The sequence below is a fragment of the Vanessa cardui genome, chromosome 1 (genome assembly GCF_905220365.1).
Source record: "Vanessa cardui chromosome 1, ilVanCard2.1, whole genome shotgun sequence".
Lineage (NCBI taxonomy): Eukaryota > Metazoa > Arthropoda > Insecta > Lepidoptera > Nymphalidae > Vanessa > Vanessa cardui.
The window spans coordinates 15,318,509-15,330,908 of NC_061123.1; the positions used below are offsets into that span (position 1 = coordinate 15,318,509).

General features: G+C 31.9%; 1 protein-coding gene across 2 annotated transcripts in view; it reads left to right on the forward strand.

The window, feature by feature from the left end:
* The first annotated feature begins 754 nt into the window (after positions 1-754).
* Positions 755-12,400, forward strand: part of LOC124531057 (uncharacterized MFS-type transporter C09D4.1) — a 72,046-nt gene continuing 60,400 nt past the window's right edge. The window contains exons 1-2 of one of the 2 annotated variants that reach the window (XM_047105505.1): positions 755-1,099; positions 8,256-8,940. In XM_047105505.1, the coding sequence (XP_046961461.1) occupies positions 8,578-8,940 (363 nt within the window). In that variant the 5' untranslated portion in view covers positions 755-1,099; positions 8,256-8,577. The remainder of the gene's footprint in view (positions 1,100-8,255; positions 8,941-12,400) is intronic. The other variant, XM_047105514.1, reaches the window with a different exon arrangement.

Here is a 12,400-nt window from a genome sequence, read left to right on the forward strand (position 1 = left end):
ATGAAATATTAGAAATGAAAATTGTCGTATCCCAATGTTTCCATAAAAAACAATCAAGGTCAAACGTCAAGAGGATCACCATTTTTCTCGTAAACAATGCGAGTAAACATATGAATAGATTGATTGACAGATACTTAGAAAATCTTCCCAAGAATCATCATTTCTGAGATAATCAGCAATTCTAGCGTCTAAAATAATAAAATGCCTATATTCAATGATGTGACTAGATTATAATTTCTAATTACAAGGGCCGGTAAATAAAGGTTAGTGTAATTTCTTTTAGTTTTGGCACCGCACTTTAGTAAGTCAATTATAATAAACTATATTAACTGATTATCTACATATTGTCCTATTTAAATATTATGAGTATTATAGTTTGCTAAATTCCTTTTTTACTAACATAAAAATACTTAGAAGTTAAACCTGCATGGAATACGATATGGTGACGGTCATCTATTATAATAATTGAAATCGCTCCTCATCACTTGTTCACTTCCTCATATTTCGAGATTCCAGTCTACTGCGCCAGGGAATAATAAAAATAATCTACCTTAGCGTCTGTAGGCACCCGTTTTAGTAATGCTTTGTTGCTAGAACAGTGAACACATTTGTAAATGTTAAATTTTAGTTTAATTTAGTAGCAATAATATTGTGAATAATGGCGCCAAAATCTTTCCCTCATTTCTGAACGTAAAATTAAAAATAATAAAAGAATGTTACGCATGCGCGCAGTGCGGTCGTTTCTCACGGGGCTGTCAATCGCGTAGCTAACATAACCTATAAAATACCGAACCCAAACAATAAAAAATATACGTGCATAAATAGCCTGTCCTTCAATTGGTCGATGGATCGAACCATGTTTTAAATTGGAGACTACTTTAAATCATTTCAATTTGTGTCTATCATTGAAAGGGGAATCAATAAAACGTTAACCATCGTGATTTTATAATGTTTTACGTGAACTGTGTGTTTTGAATGTGATTTTTCTATTGATAATGATACAACAGTAAATATTTGGATGTGTTTATTATATTTGACATAGAAATAGCATTAAAAAAAAGTGTTATTTTGAATGCCGGGAATTCAACAGCTGTTACAGGTTAGATAAAGATACATATATAGCTCAGTATCTGTCTCTTTCTCGAAAAATGCAATTAGAAAATACAAATTTTGGGAACCACAACAAACTATTATACCTAAACAATAATTTACTTCAGTAAAATTTAAATAACGAATCAACCATGTCATTAATTTTTTTTTATGGATTAATATAAAATTACTTAAAAAAATTGAATTGTCCTTGAAACAATGGGTCGTTTGTCTTGAAAAATATCGATAGCGTAATACAGTGAATTGAAAACAACGGACAGTTTTTCACATGTTTCTATTGAATTCATGCGTTTAACTTTATAATTTAAGTCTTATAATGTTATATTGTTTGTATTTTATTAAACAACCTATCACTGATTATAACCTTGAGGAATTGTTATGGTGAAAACAATATGCTTACCCACTTATTTGAATTAAGGCAAAGTAAGATAAAAATAAAAGTATTAAATAACGTAATTATCAAAGAAATTAAAGAACTATTTATTTGTTAATTGCATTAGTAAACGACTGATAAAATACGTAATAACTAAAATACTGAGTAATCATTAGGAACTCAGTGTACTTTTTAACATCTGAGGATATTATAGGCATTTAATATTTAAAAAAGTAAAAACGGTCAAAGGACGGACAGCATTCAGCCAGTCAAAAATAAAAAAAAGTTAGTGATGGAAGACCGGCTTAGCACAATCACGCTGTGTGATGAATGTGAGGTGGTGTGGTCACGTGACCAACATCGAAGTTGCAGAGTTGCTTAGTTTGCTCGATTATGAATGAGCTCGTGTGGTTTAATGTTGCGTCATGGATTATTTTAAGACAAAATCGATATGGAGACAATTTCTTTTTTTAAATATTTTACTGGTCGCAGTCAGCACAGCAGCAAATAGTCGTATATGAATGAGTGATAAATGGTCCATCTGATGGAAAGTGCCATCGTCGTTCATAGACGTTGGTACTGTAAGAAAGATGCAACACTAATGTGCCACCAGCTTTCGAAACAAAGATTTTTACGTCCCTTTGCCTGTTGTCACAGTGGCTCATCCACTCTCAAACCCGAAACACAATAATACTGAGTATTGCAGTTTGGCGTTAGAATATCTTACCAAAAATGGTTCTCTTACAAAATAAATCATCTCATTGAATCATTTAATACCTAAGAATGTAATATATTCTTAACAGCGTACTCCGGTACGGTAGTAAAAGTAACAACAAACCTTCAATATATACTACCTACATTTCCATGCGATTTTCTAATAACTCTGTTATAGCTACATACCTACGTAGACTGTAGTTAATATGTTAATATTAGTAGTACTACTAAAGACATTAACATATATTTATTTTCATAAATCGTTATTATCAAATAAAGGAAGCCTATGTCTTTTAGTGGATTAATGTGCGCTGAATGACATAATGATATGATGATATCACTAATCCAATTAACTGATATCCACTTGTTCCAAAGTTCTGATAACAGCTGCTCTGCACAACATTATTTAATTTAACAAAGATGTATTTCAAAGAATCCATAATTAATTACAGCTTATTAAGAACTCGAGCAATTATTTTTTGTCATTTCAAGGTCAAGTTTTTTATTTGACTACTGCCATTGGAAATAAATATAAATAGGGGTTCTAAACATCGTATTTAGTAGAGGTTGATAGTAATTTTTTTTCTTATTAAGGCATAGGTTTTTTGTAATACATCTAGAACTACAACACAATGCAACGTTTATTCTTCATAATAAAAATTATTACAATGTATAAGTCTAAATTATTGAACGATTACACTCAATACCGAAGTAATATATACACTGGATTTAGTAAATTAAAATAATTTAACAATGTCTGTTATTATCTGTATGTGATCGCAATATCTTAATCGCCTGATGATTGACGATGACGTAAACATGTTCCGCTTATTAGAAATTCAAATCAACTAATTTATCTCCAAGTACGCGATAAAAGTATAACGTAGGCCGAAAATAAATATTTATAACGACCTGTCCTTTCAGACTTCATACGCGTCGAACTCCTACAATATACACTTCCCGTTTCTTCTTTAAACTACTAGCAGTCGGCTGGCTTTTTATTTTCACCGACTTTTCGGCCAAACTTCGTATTCCGTTCAATCCACTTTCGGCCCATCTCTAGTAATTTCAAAAACTTCTTTCTTAGCGCAAATAAACGTATGTCTAAATTTCAAATTTCTAGACTCAGTAGTACTGGATGTGCTTCGATTTTGAGGATAAACGATTTCATACTATACCAGTTGTTGCCCGCGACTTCGCTCGCTTTTTAGGTATTGGTTGTCACGTGTTAGACAAAAAAGTTGGCCCATGTCCTTCCTCGGAGTTCAAGTAGGTATGTTTCATAACAAATTTCACCAAATTCGGTTCACCGGTTTGATCATGAAAGAGCGAGGGTTACTTTGACATTAGTAATATTAGTATACATTAAGTATTAGTTGATCCACCTACTAAAATACCAATATTACATTATGAAATGTAACGCTATGCTATTCTGGAATGTAGATTCTCAAAACGACAGAAATTCAGTAGCTATTCACTAATTAATTACATCAGCAATTATAATTACTTTAATTATATAATTGTATTTTACGATTAAATTAATGTATTTTACATTTAAATTAATGTATATTAACTTCCCGCTTTTTTATAAACTGTTTGTAATATACTATCTTTATTGCCTTCTGTAAAATAATACAGATTACAAGAAGAATAGTTATAATAAGTACAGGAATAACTTTTATATACTTAATATAAATATTTATTAGTGTTCGGCTGAATATTGTTTGATCTGAATTCGAAGTGCGAAAAAATGTAAAATACGGCTAAATATGGACCGAAATTATGTCCAATGTTGCCGCACTTTGTAAGTGTTTACATAATTCGTAAAGTCGTGACATTTTTATAAAATTACTCTCCCGTATTTTATTTCATTTTTGTTAACTGTATTTTGATGTTTATTTGAAAAGTTCGGGCAAATAAGTTAAACAAATTCAATATAATTTTATAGCTAATAATAGATTAATTATTGAGTTTATTACCTGTTCTTCTCAGTATAATCCACTTACTGAACCGGCGGTAGCTTCACTTGATTAACGAACAAAAATACTTGAATAAAGTATGAGACAATGAGACAACATCACATACATTACTCTCTGATCCCAATGTAAATATTTTGTTTTTTTTTTTTATTTCGCATACCAGTTAAAGTTTATTACATGTTCCTTATTTATTAAAATAAATGACAATGTATTAAAGATTTTTATCATTCACCGTTATTGATAATAATGATTTTAGCCAAGATAGCGCCAGTAGATACTACTATCTACTACACGGCAATTTTGACTGAATTCATATGGTCGTCTCCAACTGCCGAAATTCGTTTAAGTCGAATGTAAAACGATTTTCCTATCACTAATTATACAACGGGATGGCCCAATGAATCTCAATTGATAAGGGTTTAAACCCGGCCATTATCACTGTATTTCCATGAGCGCGGCGTTGAAGGGAATTTTATAAGGAGAGCTGCATCAGATAAAATGTATATCCGGCAGCTAGTATTGAAGCAGCTCAAGAAAATTAGAAGAAGTGAAGATCTTTGCTCATTGAAACGTTCGTATTGATAGCAAAATTGCTTTCCGCTAAGTAAGAAGTTTTAGGGTGTGATGTGACAGGCAAAAAAGCCTATGTCCTTCTTTGGAGTTCAAGTTTGCTTCATACCAAATTTAATCAAATTCGGTTCAGCGGTTTGGTCGTGAAAGAGCGACAAACAAACAATAGATTTAAAACAAAAACTTAGTAAATGTATTAAACAACTTGCCTGCACCTCCTAAACTCACTGTAATTGAACACCCAAAGCAATAATAATTATTATTTAGCTACAAAAATCCCACGTCTATCGAGTTGCCCCATTCTTAAGGTCGACTTAGAGTCCTTTGACTGAGAATATTAATGGGGTCGGCGACATTCCGCTATCCCCTTGCAAAATTATTAAAATTAATCTTTTCTTTGATATGCTAAAATAACCTTTATTCAAATCAGGCAGTAGCGATTTATTTCTGTAACAAGCCATTATGGTCACCGGTCCAAACTGACTTGTTACAAAAATGAAATCGTTGATTATTATTTACGCGGTTGCTACTTCTAGTCGGTCAAAAGGAGCAAAAAATATACGCAAAAAGTCCCACTACCGTTATTATCATTAAGTTAATATCAAATTACGGTAAATTTACAAACAGTGAATTTATTTCGTAGATGAAATTTGTATGAATTCAATACACTTTTTGTGATAGTCGAAGATTTTATATGTCAGTAACTTTTAAAGAACAAATTTTCGGTTGAGTGATTGTCTAGAAAAGGTCGCGTCATACATGTCACTAAATTTTTTCCGGCTGGCAATGTGTGACAAAGGAAATAATTACACAATTAAAAAAAAAAAAAAATCGTAAAACGCGCATTTACTCATCATACATCATTATGGCTAAACAATACTTATAGAAATTCCCTTTTAACCTCATCTGTGTTATTCTAGATTATATACTTATATTCTTGATAACGATTAACTCAGCAGTCTATGTTGCTATCGCTCAAAATAATAATAGCATTGGTCTCATACAGTGTTGATCCTATACTTTTTTTTTTATTTTTTTGAATCTTTCACAAATAATTGACAATTCAGCGTAACGAAATATATATTTTCCATAGTTTTTGTTTCATTATTCTAAATGCAATAGAGTGGAAAGATTAGTCGCTTAGCATCGCGCCATTTCATTTTACGGACGTCTAATATTCCATCGAATCCATCGCTTCCAACCAAGCTAACAGAAGTACCGTTGACATAATAATACACGCCGTATATCTTGCTAACTGTGATTAAATAGGTAATACGTGCTTTAAAAAAGGAATATTCAAGTATTACTCAATCAAAATTTTATTAGGTGTTAATGCCCTAGTGAGCAAAAGTAACCAATGCTATAACTAACCGTTATATGCTAACATGAACAGTACATATATTTTAATGTATTTTGATGTATTGTGAATGAGAAAATTTAATGCATATTTATTATTTTATCGACCTCCGTGGTATACCGGTCATTCATGGGTACGCCACTCTGAGGTCCCAGGTTTGAATCCCGGCTGAGTAGATGTAGAATGTTCATTAATTTTCTATGTTGTCTTAGTTCTGGGTGTTGGTGGTACCTTCGTTACTTCTAAATTTTCATTACTCAAGTGCTTTAGCTACTTACACCGGGATCAGAGTATGTATGTGATATTATTATTCCTTCAGTAGAAATATATATGTTGACGTAATCACTGTCAAGTTCCCCCTTCTCTGGCGTCATCAAAAATAAGCAAAGCAAAGACCCCGACACCCTTTGATGTTCACGTAATACTTCAATGACCCCCTTAGAACGAGATTATACTCTCATCTGTTATCAATGAAGACAAAGATTACATTTTAGATAATATGCACATTGATAATTTCAAAGATGGTTGCCATTGGGCAAATGTTAAATAATAAAAACTTTAATATGCCTTTTTCAAACACCTTAGCCGGATTTGTTATTGATTAAATTCGAGCATTAAGCGGGAATATTACAGGGAGGGATTGCAAAAATACCAGTCGTCTACTTTTCATTTAATGCCACGACTAGCCTCCCGCCCCAAGTTGGCACGGGTAAAATTATTTAATAAAAAAAAAATGATATAAATTAAATTTATAGCACTCAGAAATTTATTTGTATAAGTGAAAAAAATCGAATAGGACCATTTGTTATTAGTTTCTTACAAACAAAACAACAAATTTGTAACAACCTCCTTATAATATAATATCACTTGAGGTTGAGGTTCTTATGAGGAATAATCATTAATTATTTCATTGATTATTGTTTCCAAAATAAATAACAAAACTACAACAACAGCCTGTAAATTCCCACTGCTGGGCTAAACATATTCCACTACGCTGTTCCAACGCTGGCAGAATTTCTATGAATTTTGTCACATGCAGGTTTCCTCACGATGTTTTCCTTCACCGCTGAGCACGAGATGAATTATAAAGACAAATTAAGCACATGAATCAGCGGTGCTTGCCTGGGTTTGAACCTGCAATTATCGGTTAAGATGCACGCGTTCTAACCACTGGGCCATCTCGACTCTTCCAATATATATTTTTTATATTCCAAAATAAATAATTACTATATTATATTGATTTATCAAATGTCAATTGTTGTTCTGTTTTTAAATTTTTCGTTTTAAACGACTTTTTTTATCTGAACATCCATGGATTTGGCACAACTTTGTATTATTAATTTTTAAAATGGAATGCGAACAATTTAATACATGTGTGGTTATTTTATTATTAAGATATATTACAAAAAAAATAATCTAATTGTCTGTCTGTATTGTGCAGTTGTAAGTTATTAATATACAGTAATGTAGTATAACGTATGTACAGTCATTAATATGTCGAAGTACATAATGCAGTATGACCATCGTTCTAGTTATATCGTATCATAAGTCATCCGAAATCGTAAAAAAATCTCACACAATGAAATAATTTGAGAAGTTAGTAGGTAGATTTTCTTTTTTAATTATAAAATGACTCAAATTATTTGGTTGACGGTACTTTTAAGTGAACCATTGTTCAGTGAATTCAAGTCAGTTCAGATAATTATTCATTTGAACAGGAGTTTCGTTTTAGACTATTTTTAGGAACATTTAAACGCTTTTGTAAAATCGGTTTAATGGCTAATTTTATAAGTGTTTCTCAGATTACTTATAAAACAAGCTACATTTCTGATACTTCGATTCTTTGCAAAATCTTTCTCGAGACAATGTTGTAATTATCTTCCTTATCACATTAGTTTGCTGACGTAACCCGACCTACTTATAGAGGTAGCTCCGGTAAATCAATCGTTAATTATTCACGTACCTTTCCACGTGTTCCAGTAATGTATTTTATAGAGTAACTCATTTCATTTGTATCTACCGTTAAATGGTGACGCGGTTCAACGTGTTGCTTGAAGCGAGAAAGAGACAGACATATTTCTATATCATCTTTGTGAAAATAAATCACGCAATGATGACTGTTTCGTGGGTATGTATGGCCGTGAACTTGCAGATTCGGACAAGTCGAGAAAACAATAACGTCTGGGGCAAGTCGAAAGCCTTAGCATAATTCAAATTACGTATTTATAGTTCAAACTGAAGTTCCTCGCAATCTCACAAAACAAACCTAATAAAAGACTGATAATAATAGTTAATGTCACAAGTAATTTAAAACGTATTAAATCGAACGAAGTGAACAGGGGACCAATACAGACATAAAAGTGATTAAAATAGATTATAGGAACCAAGTGTCTTATTGCAACAATAAAACTTAAGCGGCGGTAGATAACGTTTGTGATAAAATTAATATTATCGAGGATTTCAAAGTTTTACAAATGACAGCTAAGACTGATAACGTAACAAATGGGATCCGTAATCCATCGGAGCCGATCAGTTCGAAGCTGTTCCTCTCGGAGGAGGACCCGGTGAAGCATGAGGTGTCCGGGAGTGTTTTGGACGGTCTCATAATGGAGGTGAAGGATTCCTACACGGTGTTCAGGACACGATGGGTGATGCTGGCCTTGTTCGTGCTGTACTCATCATCGAATTCCCTGCAGTGGACTCAGTTTACGATAATATCGGATGTTATAGTGAAGTACTATGGTGTTACGAGCAATGTTGTGTCTTGGACTTCAATGGTGTACATGCTAACGTACGTGCCCCTGATATTTCCAGCTAGCTGGCTTCTGGATAAAACGGTGAGTGAATTTATGATTTATTACGACCCATAATACACATAAATTACTGTGTTTCTTTTATACCAGATTATCGTTGTTATACATTACGATTACGATCAGTATGAAAGTAAATTTAGACATATGTAATGCCAGTCGACCTCAAGACAATCAAAAAAATAAAGAATTTTATTTGTGCTCAATTTTATTCGTATGTTTTTTTATTTATTATATAATTTTAGTTTAAAAAATGTTTAATTTATATTTTCAATATTATTCTAATGCACGATGAGACTGACTGTAAATAGTAGAACTTTTACCTTGATAATTTTGAAATGTAATTTACTTTTTGTGTGTGATATTGTATCTATTGTTGGTTGTCCTAATGAAAATAAAATAAAATCTCAAATAGAAAGGGCAAAAAAGCCTAACTAAGAAAATTTACAAAACGTACTCTTATTATATTTGTTAAGGTTTTGATTATATTAGATTGAGGGTCTTTGGAGTAATGTTGGCAGCAGTTATTTTTTTCCAATACTTATTTGGTCCCCTTAGAAACAGTAGGTACACCAGTGTTTGTTATAAAATTAAAATAAATTAAAGAATACTTAGCGATGCTCGCTGATATGATCATCTGTTGCTTCGCGGTCGTAATATCGCATGATCCTTATCGGACGTTTAAATCAGTCGTGTAGATTTATCTTTAATCTTTAATATAGGCGCATGAATAACTAAGATAAATATTGTAAATACACGCCCTCTGTACCTGATTTGGTAATAATTATTGTGCTTCAATCGCAGAACAGAAATTATAACAACAAGCATAGAATCTTGTTGACTTAATGTCTATTCCTTTAATGTGGTGGTTTATGAAAACAGTAAATAATTGAAACATATTATAGTAAGACCAGATTTAAGACAGGAATGCTTTAAACCTCTTTTTTGTCGATTTGTATTATTATATAGAACCTCTTTTTTTTGCTCCTAATCCGACAGATACCTACAGATAAATTATATCATTTATTCATTTAATATAAATGCTTGGCCATCAATATATTTTTTATTTGAGGGCGTCCCTCTTTGATTATGATTGGTTTCGGTAGGACGTGTTTGAGTTCCCGTATTTTAATAACACAAAAATAAAATAAAATGTTAAATCCGTATTTTCGACTTAAAAAATATAATATTTTACTTAAATTATATGATTAGCCAATGTAATATTACTAAAAGCTAGTAAGCTCTTAAAATTTTTATGAGTCAAGATCGACAAGAAGTTGAATCTGATCTATTTCAATGACCAATAATAATAACAACACTAATTACCACCTTCATGGTTTTCTGATTGACCTAAAGGTTGACTGGCAGAGAATGCCTTCAGGCATTAAGGCCACCTTTTGTCCTATTTACTTTATGGTGGTGAATAAAGTACTTAAATAAATAAATATTATTTCATACCTGCTTTTATGCTTACTACCATACAAGGCCACAGTTCCGGAGTCTTGGGCTTAAATACAGGTTGAGCAGATATATACATTTTTGGGTTTTTCTGACCAAAAATTCTCAATAATAATTTGGAGTCAGGGAGTTAAAAGTATGAAAATTCTCCCTTGCCTCGGGCAGTGTGTAAGGCTGAGATTTTCTTGTCACTTTTTCCGGTCGTGTTGGACTTACCACGTCCTATCAGAAAATGAGATTAAAGGAATAAAGAGTGCACAAGAATTTGAGTACACTGTATCGCTGACGTGAAGGAAATCGATTACGACGAAATCTTCATAAATATTGAGATGATATGTTTTGTTGAAATCGTACATTCACACACAGTTCTGAAGTCGTTTCAAATAAACTTGAAAAGATTTCTAAAATCGATGTAACTTATCCAGGCTTACGGATTGACGGCATACTAGAACAGAAGATCAAAAATAAATGCTTTATAAAAGCCTGATTCTATGAATATTCAAAGAAACTTCGACTATTGCCTTTATCCGATATGTTCATACAACTGAAATCGAGTTACTTAAATTGAAAAGATAAAATGGGAAAGTATTTTCGCTAAATCGTCGTCGGGAGCTCGCTTCGGACCCTCTTTATAAATCTTGTTATTGGAAATATGTACGTTTTAGTTGAATTTCCTTCATAATAATGTAACAAATTCAATGTATTTTTTTTACAAAACTGCATTTTCTAGTTATACTCGGATAACTCTTTATTTTAAGCCGTGGAACGATACTGATAGGTATCGACCTACGTACAACATTAAAGAATCGTAAATATCATGATATCGAAAACTATGTAATTATTGTCTAACTATTTTACATTGAAATATTAATTACTTAATAAGAATAAGTTCCAAATCCTCTCTGCTAAGGAAGAGAAAAAGCTGTGTTATATATACAGACTGTTAATTTTTTAAATCAATTTTTTTGTAAAATGTTACAAATAGTTGGTAACTGCTCGCTTTGCTACTTATTTAAATGAGGTTCCAGGAGGATTTTCGCTACTAAGTTCTTACCTTTCCAGTAGTTTTTATTAAATTCAACATTGTAAATGGATGATGTTTTGTATAAATTAAATGCTCTAATATAGGTAGGTATATGTAAGTCATCGAAATATTGCTTATGAATATGTAAAGGAAATGGGTACCTACCCAGACAGGCATTCAAGGAGCATGCACCAAGTAACATAACGACTGAGTACATAATAGAATCAATGCAAATAAAGAAACACAAAAATATTCGCGTAATGCACAAGTTCCGCTTCCAAATTCGCGTAAAATTTTAGGATTATATTTGCCAATACGACGCAATATTTTTACGTTATGTTTGAATAAGGGTTGAATTATTATTATTTTGCATAGAAAACGTATTAATCAGCTTATATCAATACTGTTTTAATAACAAAGGGAATTCATCAAATTCCGGGTCACCGGACCTCGCAGAATGTCCGCGAAATTAATCATTTCACTTTGTTTCGTTACACTGTTGTTTCCATTAACGGTCATTGTTGTTTAAAAATATTTGTTGTTATTATCAAAATACTTTTGTGACTCGTTTCATTGTGTTAATATTTATTATCAGTTTTTGTCTTATAAATTGACACTTATGACAATTTGCCACAAGTTTGGTATTCTCCTTCCTTTGATCCATCTTTTATTCAGTGGTAACGCTTTGGAATCCACTTGGATAAATAAATAAGCGCCAAATAGAAATAATATTTATTGTTGTGTTAGGCAAATATTTTAATTCCTACGGTCGAAGTCTTAGGTGTATCTTAGGCGTATGGAATTGCGATGACCACTTATTCCTAGAAGACCTCTGCGCGTACTATATGTAATAAATGAATAAAAACTATTACACAAAAATTGATATATTAAAGTATGAATAAGTTAATCAAATAATTTTAATTTTTTTGTCAAAGAAGCAATAAATTTAATTGTTGATTATCTAATTAAGCTTAACCATCGGTTCGGAAATGAAAATACCCTGAC